Source organism: Callionymus lyra, chromosome 12 (genome assembly GCF_982586985.1).
Source record: "Callionymus lyra chromosome 12, fCalLyr1.hap1.1, whole genome shotgun sequence".
NCBI lineage: Eukaryota > Metazoa > Chordata > Actinopteri > Syngnathiformes > Callionymidae > Callionymus > Callionymus lyra.
Genome location: NC_141829.1, coordinates 12,991,186 through 13,009,564, shown reverse-complemented (window position 1 = coordinate 13,009,564; position 18,379 = coordinate 12,991,186). Strand labels below are relative to the sequence as shown.

General features: G+C 36.2%; 1 protein-coding gene across 1 annotated transcript in view; it reads right to left on the bottom strand.

Moving 5' to 3' along the window:
* lrp2a (low density lipoprotein receptor-related protein 2a) overlaps positions 1-18,379 on the bottom strand; it is a 70,227-nt gene that overhangs the window by 43,555 nt on the left and 8,293 nt on the right. Inside the window, exons 4-27 of the mRNA XM_087804364.1 lie at positions 17,940-18,056; positions 17,444-17,554; positions 16,237-16,350; positions 16,056-16,172; positions 14,666-14,809; positions 14,466-14,585; positions 13,355-13,483; positions 13,092-13,261; positions 11,718-11,941; positions 11,116-11,322; positions 10,837-11,039; positions 9,584-9,724; positions 9,284-9,487; positions 7,976-8,168; positions 6,866-6,991; positions 6,666-6,796; positions 5,735-5,872; positions 5,378-5,659; positions 5,063-5,302; positions 3,462-3,581; positions 3,271-3,387; positions 1,848-2,228; positions 1,672-1,686; positions 323-571 (exon numbers count right to left, since the gene is read on the bottom strand). Of these exons, the coding sequence (XP_087660490.1) occupies positions 323-571; positions 1,672-1,686; positions 1,848-2,228; positions 3,271-3,387; positions 3,462-3,581; positions 5,063-5,302; positions 5,378-5,659; positions 5,735-5,872; positions 6,666-6,796; positions 6,866-6,991; positions 7,976-8,168; positions 9,284-9,487; positions 9,584-9,724; positions 10,837-11,039; positions 11,116-11,322; positions 11,718-11,941; positions 13,092-13,261; positions 13,355-13,483; positions 14,466-14,585; positions 14,666-14,809; positions 16,056-16,172; positions 16,237-16,350; positions 17,444-17,554; positions 17,940-18,056 (3,993 nt within the window). The remainder of the gene's footprint in view (positions 1-322; positions 572-1,671; positions 1,687-1,847; positions 2,229-3,270; positions 3,388-3,461; positions 3,582-5,062; positions 5,303-5,377; positions 5,660-5,734; positions 5,873-6,665; positions 6,797-6,865; positions 6,992-7,975; positions 8,169-9,283; positions 9,488-9,583; positions 9,725-10,836; positions 11,040-11,115; positions 11,323-11,717; positions 11,942-13,091; positions 13,262-13,354; positions 13,484-14,465; positions 14,586-14,665; positions 14,810-16,055; positions 16,173-16,236; positions 16,351-17,443; positions 17,555-17,939; positions 18,057-18,379) is intronic.

Sequence of the window (18,379 nt, the reverse complement as noted above, 5' to 3'; positions counted from 1 at the left end):
CATCCTGTTCTATTCAGCGATGACTGGTTCATCAACACAATACTGGAGTTAAATGCTATGTCTATGTTGCTATAGCAAAAGTGATTGAGCGCTGTGATTCGTTGACTGGGCGGCAAAGCATAATGGTCGCTATTCCAGGCATTGTTATTAAGAAGGTTGTTGAGAGGGCGTGTCTTATGCAATGTCGAGTTCACAAGTTCATCTCAATGTTATCAATATAAAGAAGTTTTAATGTGGGTCGCTCTCCAGAACGTAACCCCCCTAAAAAATGAGGGACCCCTGTGTTGTCTCTTAAGCTAAGCCCTGCAACACGACGACTCACCTGTGGCCTTGCATGTCCGCTGGTCTTCCTCCAGAGAGTAACCGCTGTGGCAGTGGCAGCGGAAGGATCCTCGCTCGTTGAAGCAGTGCTGGCTGCACAGGCCGGGGGGGTCGCACTCGTCGATGTCCACGCATGTCTTGGAGTCGTTGCTCAGCTGATAACCCACAGGGCAGCTGCACTGGGCCCCGAAGGGCCCTTGAATGCAGCCATGTGTGCATCCTGCATTATTGTCCAAACATGTCTCCTGATCTGGGTCGGCAGAGGAAAGGCATCAATACCAGCTTCATTTAAAGTTATATCATATTATATTATATTATACATATATAAGTTAGTTATATTTAGTGTTTAAATTTAAAGCAATATATATATTTTTAAACATAAATTTGTACAAATATTAAAAGACACAAGACAATTAATGTATGGAAGTATATCAGTGTCATCAGAATATTGAAACTTTGACGTTAACATTTCAAATGTTGAAACTCTATTTATTTAAATGAAAATAGAGATATTTTGTATTTTGAAATGTTGTGTTTGTTTTATTTTTTAATAATTCAATTTAAACATTTGAATATTCTCAAAATTAGTTATACTTTTAAAAATTTTTTTAGACATAATTCCAACTATTCAAAGTGTTTAGCCTTTTAAATTCAGTAAAAAATGTTTGTATTGTGGCAACATTTTTATATTGAAATTAAAAGGCTGCAAATATATAAAATAATAATTCTATATTCAAATAATTTAACAATACATTGTCTAAATTCAATACTTTTTGATTGGTAGCCTTTTAAATTCAATTCATAAAAATGGCGGCACTATTATACCTACATATTTATATTGAATTTAAAAGGATATAAATGGAAATATATTGAATTCATAACATTTATTTTCTATATGTAAAAAACTATTTATTAGTTACAAACTAAAATGACTAAATATTAAATACTAAATAATTAAATACAAAAAGATGTCAATACTATACATTTTTATTATTGAATTTAAAAGGCTTTTAATTGAAAATAATAAAATTTAGAAATTTAGATTTTTTTTTTATTGGAAGTAGAATTTCACCACATTTACATTCAAAATATGCAATTATTTTTTATATTTATAAAATTCAAACATGTTAATATAGAAATGATTCAATTAAAATAAAATTCTGCTTTTTATTATAGAAATGATTGTATTAAATTATTTGAAAAAATGCTTCTTTTTTCAGCATTTTACTAGAAAACTAATAATCAAAGTTTCAACATATGAAATATCAAAATTCAATATTCTGATGACATTGATATAATTCCACATTGATGGAATCAACATTGTGAGAACGATTAAGTGTTTGTTCGTACCTGGCAGCGGCTCGTCTGAAAGCGGTGAGAAAAAGCAGGAAGAATCACAGGTAAGATCAGGTTCACGGATCACAACACGTGCATGATTTAAACACAGACACGTGACAAGTAACATTGTATTCATGATGATTTTGCAGACGAACGCATCAAAAGCCGCCAGAGTCGACGCCACTCACTGCAGACCGGAGACTCGTCGGCGCCGTTGGGGCAGTCGGGCGTGTTGTCGCACACGCTGGTGACGTTGACGCACACGCTGTGACCCGGGCACTGCCACTGCCAGCTGGGGCAGCGGAAGGGCGGCGGCGGGCAATCCCTCTCGTCGCTCATGTCCCGGCAGTCGTTGTCGCCGTCGCACAGCCAGCTCCGGGCCACGCAGTTGCCGTTGTCGCAGCGGAAGAAGGAGGACGGGCAGGTGCGAGGCGTGCAGGCGTTGTGTTCGTCGCTGCCGTCCTCGCAGTCCGGGTGCCCGTCGCACTCCCAGGTGGAGGGCAGGCAGTTCCCGTCCGACTGGCACTGGAACTCGGACTCGTGGTGGCACATGCCCGGAGGTCTCGTAGCTGAAGTCGGTCGCAAAAAATGGATTAGATTCATTAAATCGTCATTTAAAGAGGAAGATATATATTTTTAATCCGTAAAAAGAGGGAGAGGAGGCTTTTCTATGGAATGCTTGAGTTTAACATATCAAACGTTGAAACGTTTTCATTTCAAGCGTTGAAATAGTTTTTACTTAATTAGATTAAATCATTTCTACATTGAAAGTTTGCATTTTTAATTGAATAATAGTATAAAATAGTATTTTCAAAATGAATGCATTCGTTTATGTACACATACAGTTTGATATTCTGAATTCAATTAATCAAAAATAAATGTTTTTAATTCAATATTCTTTCATTTATAGGCTTATAAATTCAATATAAAAATATTGGTATAACAGTGTAACCAGACAATACCAAACGAGTACCGAGCTAATTGATCAAACTTTAAGCCAATCAGAGTCGCCCTTTTACACCAAATTAAATTGAATTAATTAGGCTACAAATTATAGAAAATTGAATTAAAAACATTTATTTTTGATTAATTGGAACTTAATATCAAACTGTAGGTGTAAAAAAAACAAAAAGCCGCAACAAATTAATTCAACTTTTCAATATAAAAATGATTTCATTATTCAATTTTAATTAAAGAAATGAAACGTTTAAATATAGAAACTTTCAAATTCAATTATTTTAAACAGAAATCAATGCTTAAAATTCCAAAACATTCCAATAAAAAAAGGTTTCAGCATTTAAATGTTCAATTTAAAATGTCAATATTCTGTTAAAACACAGTATATAATTTAATACTTGTCTTTAAACATCCCATATTAAAAGGAATTGAATTTCAGACCTTGTTCATATATAATTATTAACTAAATCTAGTCAAAAATAAGGGTTTTGTTTCATCGTTCTTAAATTGTTTCTATTGTATTTAAATCTTTTGCTCTCTTTCACTTTTATTTTGTAGGAAAACAAGTGTTGATGGGATTTTTGATATAGTCAATTCAGAAAATGAGGAACTTGTGCTCTTTATATCGAACAAAAACTAAACCCAAACACTCACGACAGCCCTGCTCGTCCGACCGGTCGAGGCAGTCGAAGACGCCGTCGCAGCGATAGAAGGCGTTGACACACTGGCGACCGCTGACGCACTTGAACTCGGTGACGCTGCAGTTGAAGACTGACCAACAAAAAGGGAAACCAATGAAATCCATTCGGTGAGTCGCAAACAAACCGCATTAAAGAAGCTCTTACTGCAGCCTTGCTCGTCGGCACCGTCCACACAGTTTCTGTCGCCGTCACAAACAAAGGTGGCGTCTATGCAGCGGTGGTCCGGACACTGAAACTGACCCGGTTGACATGCTTGACCTTGATCTGGCGACAAGAAGAAAAAAACAAACACAAGAGACTGAGTGACATCAAAGGAGTTTGAAGGTTCGAAGGTATCACGACTTCTTCGCTCAGATGTGACCTTTAAAAAGTGCCCGAAACCTTCTCCAAAGTCCACGTTGACTAAGAACAGAAGCGTTATTTCAACCCTTTGGAAAAACAAGCTGAACGTATTCAAAGCAGAGCGAATCGGACTCTGGCGCTCGTCTTTGGGAGACTGAATGGTGTTTAGGGAATAAAGAACTCTTAATCTTGGTTTGACGTAATGAAGCGAACCTTCGTCATCTATTGACTTACACTTCGTGTCCTGATGCCCTCGACGACACCGGTTATTTATTCTCACTCAGTGATTCGTCTGATACACTTGAGAAGACTTGAGGAGAAGAAAGAAGTGATGATGGACGAGGAGACGACGACTTAATGGTCTTTAGAGCTTCTGTTGAACTCTGACCCGTTTAGAAGTAGATCTGTGATGTTAGAATATTTAATGATTGAATTGAAACACTGTACAGTTGAAGTAAGACTATAGTGGAGAAAGGAAAAACAGATCCCAGCAACTCAATAATGAGTGAAGCACAATGTGCATTGTTGAGGAAAAACTGCATTTTAGAAGGCAGTAACCTTGAGAAGAACCAGACTCATTCTTGAAAGCCTCCTGCTGTGACTGGCTGGGAGGAAGGATGGATGAAATGTTGTTGTTTTATTTAATAATTGAATATTTCTGGGGAATAATTGAATTCATAATTTATCAATTAATAGGTTGTATTTGTTTTTGGAAATAATTGAAATATAATTTCAAATATTTTTATTGAAATAAAAGTTTAAAATTCCATTATTCGTAGGGAAATATATCATAGCCATATTAAATGGTTAAATTTGATTTGATTATTTTATTTAGAAAAGTTTTAGTCGTTTCATATTTTTTATAAATATTTGAATTCAATCTTTTCTATATTGAAATGTCTACTTTGGTTTTATATTAATAATGAAACATTTATTTTTGAATATTTGTTTATTTCTAGCACAGTGTGATATTCTAATTCCAATCATTCAAAAATAAAATGTCTAAATTCAATATTTTTTTATTTGCAGCCTTTTAAATTAAATATAAAATTGTTGTTATAATAGTGCAAACATGATTGAAGCTTTTACAATTATTAACCACATTACTATAATTTAAAAGGCTATGAATTAACTATTTTTTTTAAATGTATTTTAATAACAATTACAAACTCTGAAAAACTGAAAAAGTTTAATTCATTATTTATATATTTTAATTAAATTATAATCAACATTTTCAAAATAAAAATAATTTAAAAAAACACTAAAACCTCACTTAAAATATAATAAAATAATTAAAAGTTTCAACATCTTGACGGTTAAATTCAACCCTTCTAATGCCACTGATTCATTCCATAGACTTCTATAGTTTCGTGCTTTTTGTGGGAAAGTGTCTATGAACTCACGACAGTCCTCTTCATCCGAGCCGTCGCCACAGTCGTTGTCGGTGTCACAGCGCCAGGTGTTGGGGACGCAGTGGTGGTTGGCGCAGGTGAACTGGTCGGGCGGACATGTTCGGGGAAGCCTGGTCGGACAGTTGCTCTCGTCGCTGTTGTCCAGACAGTCGTTGTGTCCGTCACAGCGCCACGACGCTGGCAGGCAGAGCTGATTGGCACAAGTGAATGCAAACGGGGAGCAGGTGCTGTCTGGTGGACAGAAAAGAGAAACGTTGGAATAACTGGATAGAAATCTGGAGAAAAACAAAAAAAAATGAGGTTAACTGTTTGTGCCGCAGTCGTCTTCATCGCTGTTGTCATGGCAGTCGTCAACACCGTCGCATTTGTAGCTGCTTGGGACGCATTTGCCGTTGCCACAGGAGAAGGAGTTGGCGCCGCACTGCAGCGTAGGGGGCTCGTTGAAAGGGTCCGCCACGCACGTCTGCTGGTTGGGCGCCAGCTTCATGCCGTACGGACAACCGCACACCCTCTGGGAGTCCGGGGCCGGGAAGCAGAAGTGGCTGCAGTCGCCGTTGGGGTTGGTGGGTCGGCTGCAGAAGTTTGACCCTGATGAAAAAAATTGAATTAAAATCTATTAGAATCATCTTTTAACTTTAATCTACGATGTGATTCTGAACCGACCGGTCTGTGTGTGGGTGTTGAAAGTCTTGACGTGCATGATGTGGTTGATTCCTCTCCGGATGAAGGTGAACTCGCCACCGTCGGACTTGCGCACGCGTGCGATCCCACCCAGACGCCAGTCGGTGAAATATACGTAACCTGAGGAGAATGAAACTTAATTCATCTGCTTTCTAACATCATGAGTCACTTTATCTTGATAGCAATCGAGTCTTCTGAGGTGAAACATTTATTCTTAAACAGGATTTAATGTTTTATTTAAATGTTTTTTAGCATTTTAGCAATTTGTTTTTGAATACTAATAATAGTTTTCTTATTCAAAGGTTGGATTTGTCTTTAATGAATCATTGTATTTGATCATTTGTGTTTTAAAAAGTTTAAATTTGTTTAACTTCAATAACTTTTAATAATTAAAAGAAGTTCCAAATGGTCTCGAATAAATAATAAATAAATAAATTGGAACTATATACAATGTTATATTGAATTTAAAAGGCTGTTCATTAACTATATTGAATTTAGATTTTTCTTTTTTATTATTGGAATATCAATTGTTATGTGTAAAAAAAAATATATATATAATTAAGTATAAACTATAACTATAAAAACTAAATATATTTGATTCCCATTATTAAATAAAAACAAATGAACCTTTGAATATAGAAACTATTGAATTCAAATATTCATAAATGCTTAAAAAACAATATTTATTTTGATGGCACTGATATACTTCTATAGTTCAAGGACATGGTGTCAAAAAATCTTTTTAATCCAATCAATAATAAAAATATATCATAAGGAATAACATATTTCCACTGCATCGTTAATAAGGTTTTTTTTCATCAAAATTAATTGGTGTAATTAATAGAAATATACATACAATTTTCATTGGTAGTAAGTGACGACAGTTAAATCTTAATAAGCTCCAGCTCTATACCTTCAAATATGGTCAGACCAAACGGACGTGAGATCTGATCGATCCGGTCCAAGGTCACCCTGTTCCCTCCGTCGAAACTGCTGTACTCGATTTTGTCGAAGTAAGCGTCGACCCAGTACAGACGCATGGAGCTGTGAGGACAACAATAGTTAAGAGGACGTTTCCACAAAAACAAAGAGCCCGAGCGACACTTCTCTCACCTCCAGTCGATGGCCAGACCGTTGGGCCATCCCAGGGTGGTGTTGACAATGGGCCTGGCGTGAGACCCGTCTCCCCAGGCCCGCATGATCTTCGCCGGGCGATACCAGTCCGTCCAGAAGATATAACTGGGAAAATAAATGTATAAACATCAGTTTTACAGGATTATATGGTTGATAATTTACCTATTGCCATAATGGTTTAAGATGTTGTATTCAATTATATAAAGTATTTTTGCTCGAGATTGCCGCTCGCCTGCAATTCTGACCCACTATAGTAGGAGAACTCACATTTCCCCGATCCTTAAAACTCTGCATTGGCTGCCAGTTTCTTTTAGGATAAATTTGATGGATCTACTGACTCCTCCAAAAAGCATCTCAAGACATTTTTATTTGTGCAGGCTTTTTCCTTTTTTTTTATCTGTATGTATTTTTAACTGTGTACTGTGTACTTTTGATTTTGTGACCCTGGTCTGAGAAAGTTGCTTTAAAAATAACTATAACATACTTAATAATACATACATAATATTAATAAACATATTGACTTTTGAGAGCTTTTTTTTTAAATGTTTTTAAATTACTAAGTTATAGAGGATCAAAAAAATTAAGCATTATTTTAGGACAAAGATAAGATTCCAGGTTTACAGCAGAAAAAAAAGACAGAAAAGAAGATTAATGCAATAATACAGGAAAGAAGCCATTTTTTAAATATAAAAAATATTAATCATTTTAAAAAGTGTTAATTTCCAAGTTATAAATAATGTTTTTTTTATTTTTTATTAAATTGTGTAAAAACATATAGAGAAAATAAAGAGAATCAGTTTAAAATTAAGATAGAAATTCAGTTAATTCATTTTTTTAATAAAAGCAAACATATAAGAATAAGGATGAAACTCAATAAATATTAAGACATAATAGGAATAGGATATCAATAAAAAAAAATTAAAAAAAGATTTGAAAGGTAGACTCACACGATAATATAGTAAATATTGGCACAAAATAAAGAGATAATACATAGGGAAAAGCAAATTATTAATAAATAATATCAAAAAATGAACACTTTAATTTGTGTGTGATATGTGATAGATACATTTCTGAAATGATTTCTTTTACCCAATGATAGGATTCACCACGATGGCTCTGGGGTTGTTGAGGTTCTGCACGATGGCCCTCCGCGACTTATCAGATAACTTCATGACTGATATGCTCCGGTATCGGGGGTCGGTCCAGTAGAGGTTTTTGGAAATCCAGTCGTAAGCCAGGTCGTCCACTCCTTCCACTCTATTGGCCGCCAGCACCTCCCTGCCTGTGCGGATCAAAGCTGTTAGAGCAGCTTCAACTCACAGATGACAGAGAAACACAACTAGATAAAGAGCCTGTCAGCTTGGATTTCCCTCCTGTGGACCAGGCAGAGAAAACAAGAGCCCGTTCAAAATCAACACCACGGACCAGAGTCTTGTCCAGTTACCTTAGAGCTGGTCTCTGGGTATTTGACCTCGACAACTGGTTTGATTCCAATTCTTTTACGATTGAAGCAACTTTTTTTAATTGGACTTTTTTTTTAAAATACAGTAACTATATGTTTGATTAAAAATATTGTCTTTGATTGAAGCAACTTTCTTTTAGTTTGAAAATATTTTCTTTCATGGAATAAACTTGTCTTTTAAATTGAAAATATTTTTCTTTCATTGAATAAACTTGTAATTTAAATTGAAAATATTTTCTTTCATTGAATAAACTTGTCTTTTAAATTGAAAATATTTTCTTTCATTGAATAAACTTGTTTTTTAAATTAAAAATATTTTCTTTCATTGAATAAACTTGTCTTTTAAATTGAAAATATTGTCTTTCATTAAATAAACTTGTCTTTTGAATTTCAAATATTTTTTTCATTTGAATAAACTTGTCTTTTCAATTGAAAATATTTTCTTTCATTGAATAAACTTGTCTTTTAAATTGAAAATATTTTCTTTATTTGAATAAACTTGTCTTTTTAATTGCAAATATTTTCTTTCATTAAATAAACTTGTCCTTTAAATTGAAAATATTTTCTTTCATTGAATAAACTTCTTTTTTAAATTGAAATTATTTTCTTTATTTGAATAAACTTGTCTTTTGAATTGAAAATATTTTCTTTATTTGAATAAACTTGTCTTTTGAATTGAAAATATTTTCTTTCATTGAATAAACTTGTCTTTTAAATTAAAAATATTGTCTTTCATTAAATAAACTTGTCTTTTGAATTGAAAATATTTTTTTCATTTGAATAAACTTGTCTTCTAAATTGAAAATATTTTCTTTCATTGAATAAACTTGTCTTTTAAATTGAAAATATTTTCTTTCATTGAAGCAACTTTTCCCAAATCTCTGTTTCTTATCTTATCTTAAACCCTGGCATCTTAGGGGTCACCACGTTCTTACCAGTCCCGTCCACTTTCTGCTTAAAGATCATATCCTTGGCCGTGTCTGAGAAGAAGATGGCGTCGTCAGCGGCGCTGAAGTCCACTCCGACAAAGTAGGACGGAGCTCCGGTGATCGGAAGCATGACGTCCTCTTGTTGAGAGATGTTCAGAGGGATCCCTCGGACGGCCAGTTGGCTGGAGAAGAGCAGGAACTGCCTCACGCCTGGAGTGGAGATGAGAGACAGAAAATGGAGTCAAAGACAGAGAAAAGGTAGATTTAATTTCACACAATGATATTGATTCTACAGGAACTTCTTACCCAAACACTGCTTGCCGTCAGCGTGCAGGTCAAAGCCGAGGCGACACTTGCATCGGTAACCCAGCCCGTCGTTATCGGTCTTGTGACTCAAGACACAGATCTGATCACATCCACCTCTGTTTTGAGCGCAGGGATTGGGCACTAGAACGCATTTGTACAGATCAGCAGACGCCACGATGGTTTTCAACACCAATACATTCACATTTAGGCTTTTTTCATAAGCGACACAAAGTCATACATAGATGGGAAGAGCCTCTGACGCGCCATCTCACCATCAGTAGCACTCGGGGTTCAGTAAGTAAGAAGTAAGTATGATTTAATTTGATCCTGAAAAAAACTGGAAGCCAGTGAAGAGATTTAAGGATCGGAGAAATGTGAGTTCTTCTACTAGAGCGGCTCAGAATTCTTGCTGCAGAGTTTTATATCAACTGCAGGTGAGACAGATCCTTCTTGTTAAGACATAAAAACAAATTGTTGCAATAGCTCCGGATCCCGTATTGCTCAGCAACACAACGACACAATCTTATCCAGAGTTGAACCTGCAACTGCTTACGCCACAAGCCACTTTTCCGGCAAACTTTTTTGTCATGTCGTCGTGAAAATTATTATGTCTATTGGCAAGAATTTGGCGTCGCATTCAGTATCATAATACAGTGGCAATGATACTATATGGTAATACTTTATGACCAAGGATACATTTGTAGTATTATGCAGTACTTGACTCTGGTGTTGCAGAATTTACAGACCACATGACTCTTGACCAAGTAGTAACTGCTTTCATTTGTTTTGAAACCAAAATATGTCCAATTATCGGCTTTTAAAAGCTGCTGGAGTCGACTGTATCCTCTCGTCCTCAGTCGTCGCTGGGATCTCGCGGGATATGACTGTCCTTTAGTTGTGAAAGATGTAGTGCCATTTATCGGCCTTAAAAAAATTAACAAACACTTTGAATATTTAGTTAGTTTTTTCTGAAACCAAAATATGAAAAGCATCAGCTTTAAAACTGCTGGAGTCAACTGTATCCTCTCGTCCTCAGTCATGGCGGGGGGGGGGAGAAAATATATATTTATATATCAGGAAAAAATAAATCAATACAGTGCCTTTGAATATCGATACAGTATCATGAAAAAAAGTGATATATTGGTGTATCTATATCTACATTTATCACACCCCTAACAACTATATATCATAATGCTAGCACAATGAAGAGAATTCAATCCCAGTAGTCACTTGAACGATCTCAATCTTCTCACCATGGGGTTGTCTCAGCGGGTGTATCACGGCCAAACCCTGCGGACGATTCTGCGAGGAGTACACGACTTCGGCAGCGCTGTCCGTGAACTTGTTGGCCCTCAGCACGGCCATCTTGGTCCAGTCAGTGAAATACACGTGGTTTTCAAAAAGGCTGATGGCGAACGGACTCGGGACGACGGCTCCTCCGTGGATGACCGTTTTTCTAATGGGGGAGTCGGGAGGATTCGTCAGAAGATGTCGTGGAACCAAAGTAAGAGTAGATATTTTGGGACACTGACCGATGGAGTCCGTCATACGTGGCGGTTTCAATGTAATCATATCGACTATCGGCCCAGTACACGCGCCTGGCCTCCAAGTCCAGGGTGATCCCGGAGGGCCAGCCCAGCTTAGTCCGGATGATACCGTAGCGATTGGTCCCGTCCATGAACGCTCGCTCAAGACTCGGATGCCCATTCAAAGCCTCCCAATCTGAGAAAAACATATACCTGTGAAAAGGAAAATGTTTGCTCCGTCAACTTTCTTTCTTTTTTTTCAACCTTCCACAGATTCCCACAAATTTAATTAAGATAAGCGAGGGGAACACATTCCTCTCTTTTTTTTATCAGGCATCCACAGAATCCCATCTATTTCCACATCTTTTTGAAAAGGCCGCACTCTTAATTGAGAATAAGTAATATATCTGTAGCCACCTGGCTCCGTCTCCCCCCCCCCCCGCCTCGGACTTCAATATTGGATTACAATAAGGGTCATCACTTACGTTGCTCCTCGCTAATCTGTTGAGCGCAATCTGCTAATCGCACACACACCCCATTATTCCCCGTCGATGGAGCGCGACCACGATACTGTATGTGGAAAATGGGGGCAAGGGTGGAAAGATTACCCGACGGTGGGGTCCAGCGCCAGTCCTCTCGGGATTCCCAGGTTTTCGGTGATGAGCGTGACCCGGTTACTCCCGTCCAGGTCCACCATGTCGATCCGGTTCACGCTGGACTCCACCACGTAGAGTTTGTCGTTTACCCAGTCCACCGCCAGGTTCAGGGGGGAGTCCACGGACACGTTAAGAACCACCTGGATGTCTGTCCCGTCCATGTTCACAGAAAACACCTGTTGATGAGAGAAGTCGTCTGAGCTCACAAGACATGAAGGTTGATATAAATATTTAAAAGAAATTGAGTATAAATATTAAAATATGTGTTTATATCTTGTTGTTTTTGCATATTTCTATTTACTGTTAATGTTTTTTATTGCATTCAGTACCACATATTAGTGAGTACAATATCTACAAATTATATAAGCAGAATGAAAAAAAATGGGAAAAATACACATATTTTTAAGATATATATATATTGTAAACTAATAAATCAGATGAAATGATGCAAACATATGTACATAAAGAAAATTATTTCATTAAATCAAATTAAAGAAACCATTTATTCCTTGGCACCGTAATCCCATAATATATGAGACATTTTATGTCCTGTAGATGATGTTAAAACTGATATTACTGCATTTTAATTAAATTATCAAGGAATATTTAAGGGTTACATTTTCAAGAATGGGTCACATTCTTCGTGTTATTTTTTTATTTTTTTATTTAGTTGGTAAATTATCATCTGGTTCAATCTGATCCTTTTAACCCCTAGGTTATCTCTGGGTCAAGGTGACCCCGAGGCCCGAAAACAAGGCCAGTGATCAAGATTAAACTCATCAGAGTTCATGTTAATGTAGACAGATGAAAATGGCAGTGTTTAAGATAAGATAATGAACATAGATTGAACAGAAATGTTGGACAGGAGGCTGGTGAATGTTGCTCAATATGGTCTTGGAATTCCTTCTATGAAAATGAGTCGTCTTCATCCAGACTCCTGTTAAAGGATTGACATGATTCTGGACTGTGGTCAAGCCACTGAGAGGTCAGTAAAGACCAACAGTGGACATGCCTGCAGAATCTGATTCAACATCGTCAAAACAAGATCATGTTGCAGAAATTGCACCGTGGTATGTAGACGGTTTATCTCGCCGGTTTCAGGGCAGGTTTCAAGATTAGAGAATTTGGATTCCGTCTATCGTGATTAGAGCTGCTGAGGAGTTGAAAGCAATCCCATTATTATAGTATCAAAATTACTGATATTTTCAAAGATAGGTAAAGAATTTGGTCCAGCAACCGTGTGGGTAGAAGAGGAGTACTGAACAATCTAAATGACTGCTAATGGATCTATAAAGGTAGGAAAATAAAAGGCTTGTTTATAATTACCTTGTTTTGAATAGTATCCGTCCAGAAGATCTTTTGCAGGCTGAAATGAAAGTCCACTCCTGTTGCAATCCCTCGGTTTTGGGACTGGACTAAGGTTCGCAGATTGTGGCCGTGGATGTCGGCGACGATCAAATCTCTGCCGTTAGAAAACACCATGGATGGAGCTCCAGCTGATGAAAAACAATTAACAGTTGATATATTTTAACATGTACATCCCAAGATTGTTTAGGGAAAAGCAAGACGCTGAAAAAAAAGATGCTCACTTGAGATATTAGCCCGACAATGTCGGTGCTGCTCAAGAACGTAGCCCTCGTGACAACTGCAGTGGTGGGAGCCGACGCGATCCTCACATACCTGGTCACAAACTCCCCACATCGAACAGTCGTCGAAATCTGAAACGAGAAGTTTGATTGAGTTCCTGTTCTCTATCTATCTATCTATCTATCTATCTATATAAGTGAATCACCACATTGTACAACTTGTTGATGGTGTAAACATCGTAACACACACAGTACATAGGAATCCCTCAAACATTTTTTCTTCATCTATGCGTTTTTCATTCCATACCTTGTTAAATCTTCAGTTTTTTTGCATCAAGTTTACGTCGCTTTGACAGAGCCATGTTGCATTATCTAAACTGGAACTACTTGGCTTACTTTACGACGCAATATTTGCCTAAAAAACACACAAAGTCGCAAAAAAAACACATGTTTTTTTTATGTTGACACAGATTATTTATGGAACTCTAACAATCCTATAGCAAAATATTAACTTTAAAAAATATATACGATTGATAGTTGCTAATCAAGTTTCTGGTATTTAATATATACAGTAAATTAGTCTGTTGTATAACTTCTATTATATTATACACATGCTATTTTTGAAAATGTTTCAAGTATAAGTATTTAAAATTATTTTAGACTTTTTTTCTTTTGTGTATAGATGAAATATTTAGAAAGAAAAGTTATTTTAACTATTAACTACTTTTAATTTAATGGTTTATATACATTTTATTTGAGTTGTTTTTGTTAATATTCTTCCCCTCTTTTTCCTCTAGTGTCCCATTTGGCTTTTGGCTTGATAGTCCTTACACAACAATCACAGCATATGTAACTGCACCCCTGTGTACATTATACTGTACTTCTTCCATGATTACCTTTTGGAAAATGTGTTCTAATATCAATATTTGCTTGTTTCAATATGACAAAATATTGCTCAACATAAATGTGTTCAAACAACCAATTAAAAAAATGAATAAAAAAGCTTTTCATTCATTTTTAATCATGTTTTAACTTAATGTGTTCTTGATTTTATGTTTTGAACTTAAAATGTTCGTGTCTTCATGATGAATAAAAGCCTGAGCTCTCTGCTTACCAATACATGATCGCTTGTCACTGGTGTCGACGACGTATCCGTCAGGACAGAAACAAGTTCCTCCATCAGGGGACGGGTGACACTGATGCTCACAGCTCAGAGAAGCACATTTCCAGATACCTGACGGGGAGGATGCATATATCAACATCAAATAAAGAGTGGTTTAAAATGTTTTGTTACATAGTTTTACTAGTACGTACTGCAGTTGAGGCTTGCCGTCATGTTGCTTTCGTCTTCTCCATCCGGACACTGAACGATCCCGTCACAGAGCTGATCTATAGTAATGCACTGACCAGAGGCAGCACACGGCCACTCTCCAGGGTAACACTGGCGAGGCACGTTTCCTGCAAAAGCCAGATGTTAATGATGATCTTAGAACAATTGAAAGCGAGCGACAATGATAGTTATATTTATGTGTACTTAGTATTGGCATGGGATTACTAGGAAAGATTTTATTTATTTTACTGTCACTTTAAATCACAGCAGGAGTGAGAAAAGGCAAGGAGGGTACGGGGGGGGGGCATCCTCTAAAAAACACACTCTTCAAGACCATGTGGAGGAATTCTGAAAGCCCCTTGGGGGGGCTGAGCAATCGTGTGCCACAAAGAGGCATTTGAATAACACACTTAAAGGAGCACAAGCACAGTCTTGCTGGCCCCCAACCAGCCAAACCTCCTGGAGGACTGTTTCACCGATTCCAAATTAAAACCAAAACATTTTATTCTTAACATCTTAATAAATACAAAGACATTTGACATAATTTGGTATAATTACTGACTTAAATGAACAAGTTAGTAATATTAAAAACACCTTAAACTCAGGGATGTAAACACTTAAATCAAACAAGGGGCAAAAATCTTGTAGCGCTCTTACTCGTCGGTCAAATATAAAATGATTTCCTATAAGCTCAGTGTTACTGTTATTGAAAGTCTCTGTATAATTGCAGACCTTGGTATTCTCTGTTTCTCATATTAGCTTAATCACTGTCTTTATAGAATCAAAAACTTTCATTGCCAGTGTTGTAAACACAACATGGGGGTTCTTGTGGTGGCATTACAAAAATTAAAAGAATGAAAGAGATAACACACAAAATAAACAATAGAAAAACAGCACCAAGGTCACAATATCAACATGAAGATTGATCTACTTCCATCCAACCATCCGGCGGGCCACATAGAGTGATTCGGCTTGGCCAGATGTGTAATAGTAATAATAATAACAATAGTTCTTATAATAATCTTGTTCTTATTTTATTTTATTTTATTTTATTTTATTTTATTTTATTTTATTTTATTTTATTTTATTTTATTTTATTTTATTTTATTTTATTTTTATTTTTATTTTTATGTTTATGTTTATTTTTATTTTTATTTTTATGAATAATTTATGTATTGCTGTGGCTAATTGGAAAAAAACTATTTCTCAATAAAGTTCTACCTAACCTGACCTAATAGAAAAATAATAATAAAAAAAATAATTGTGAAGGCTGTGTTTTCATAAGAAACACAAAGCAGTATTGATAAGATCAAGAGAAACCCTTCATATCTACAGTAGAAATAGTAGTTTAAGAGAAGAAACTGGTGTTAATACCACAGCCTTTCTCGTCGGCGTTGTCTCCACAGTCGTCCTCTCCGTCACAGAGCCACACAGGATGGATGCAGCGACCGCTCGGGCAGGTGAAGTAGTTTCCCTTGCAAGGAGGATAAGCTGCGAATGAAGGAGAAGTATTAATATTTTTTGACAAACGATTGGCAGCGCGAGAAAACCTTACAGCAGTCGAACTCGTCGCTCTGGTCTCCACAGTCGTCATCGTGGTCACAGACGTAGCGTCGTGGGACGCACAGTCCGTTGTGACATGGGAAGAGGCCTGTGTTACAGTGCTGTGCTGCAGACGCCAGAGGAGGAGATGAAGAACGAGTTGGTGATGTATGGAAGTAGATCAGTGGCATCAGAATGATGAAGGTTGAATGTTACGTTTTAAATGTTGAGATAAAAAGTTATTGAATAAAAAAATGTGAAGGTTTTCAAAATTAATTGTTTGCTTGTTTGTTTGTTTTTTACAAATAGAGTTCAATATTCTAATTCCAATAATTCCAAGATATGTTTTTTAAGTTCAAGTCAAAACCTTTTTAAATTCAATATAAAGATTTTGGTATAATAGTGGCAATCTTTTTTATAATGAATTTGAAGGGGACACTTTTAAAATATTGAATTAAGGAAACATACTTTTTAATGATTAGAATTTGAATATTAAACTGTTCATTTATTATAAATTTGAAACTATACAAATTTAAACAACCGATCAATATAGAAATGATGACATTCATTTATTCATGAAAATGTTTTCAATGCTTGAAGAAACATTCCAATAAAAAAGTAAATTATAAGTGCATTTGACATTTGACATCGAATTGAACATTTTTAGACGATTTTTTATTAAAATAGTTTTTGTACAGATAACAGTAGCTGTCGTTATAAATACAATAAAGTTTTTTTCAGCGTTTAAATATTTGTTTATCTTTAATTAAATTGAATAATTTCTTTATTTAAAGGTTGAATTACATTTTTTTTTATAATATCTGAATTTTAACATTTTCAAAATTACAATTATGATATTGCAATTCCAATAATTCAAAAATAAATGTTCTAATTAAATATTTTCTATTCGTAGCAGTTTAAATTGAATATAAATAAACTGGTATTATGGTCCCACTTGACAACTAGTTGCTTCTACTTCATCATGTGTTCGTCAATGTGTGATTGTGATAGATTTGTCTTTTTAATGTAGAAATGATTGAATTAAATCATTTTTAAAAAAGAATGAAAAAAAACAACATTTCAATCAAAACAAAAAGTTTCAACATTTAAAAAGTTCAATGCAAACATTCAATATTCTGACGGCACTGATATACATCCATATTAACAGTCAAAGAAAAGTCTTGCTTGGATTAAATCTCCAGGAAACGCTGGTTACTCACTGCAATTTGCCTCGTCAGATCCATCCCGGCAGTCCATTATCTGGTCACACCGCTGCGTTCGGTTATAGCAGGCGCCATTAGCGCATCTCAGCTGCGAGCACTCAGGATAATCTGGCAGATTAAAACATCACGATGCATATAATCGAGCATGGCAGCTGTGGTGTCTTCAGATGCTCCGGTGAATCGGAGGTTAATCTGCCGAAGTGTAACTCCGGCATGACAGACGAGACCTAAAAACTCCTCCATCCATTGTGAGAGAACCTCACACTGAACCGGGCCCTTGTGGCTCATCCGTGTTCATACACAACAACGGCATAGCTGCTGAACGTCGGCTTGACTAATCCACCGAGGAATCTACAATCAACCTCCAACAACAAGCAGCATATTGTGACCCGCCTCGTCCGTCAGCGAGACGCTTAATCTTTACAAATTGAATAAAATGCCTCAGGAGCGTGAGATTAAGAGGAAAAAAAAAAAGAAAGAGAGGTAGACTTACGACAGTTTCTTTCATCCGACCCATCCGAGCAGTCGGACGAACGGTCACAGTGGTAACTCTCTGGGATGCAAACACCGTTGTCACAGGTGAACTGAGCGCTGCTGCACGTCCACCCCGCTACACACACATGAAGAAATGTATCTTAAAAACATATTAAATAACACTTCAACTAAGGCTTGGGATGTTAGAAAAATAAATGAATAAATAGTTGTTTTTTTTGTTTGTTTTTTGACTTGCAGATCACATGAACACATTGATGTGTTACCATAGTTATTCTATGGTTAATAGTTCACTAGTGTTTTTAATTAAAATAATACATTTAACGTTAAAATATTTACGCCGTGTTCATTTTTGTGTTGCAATTAAACTTCCAGGCGCTAGATCCCAGCAATTATTACGTAATCTGCAGCAAAAGGAACAATGAAATCCTGTGAGATCTC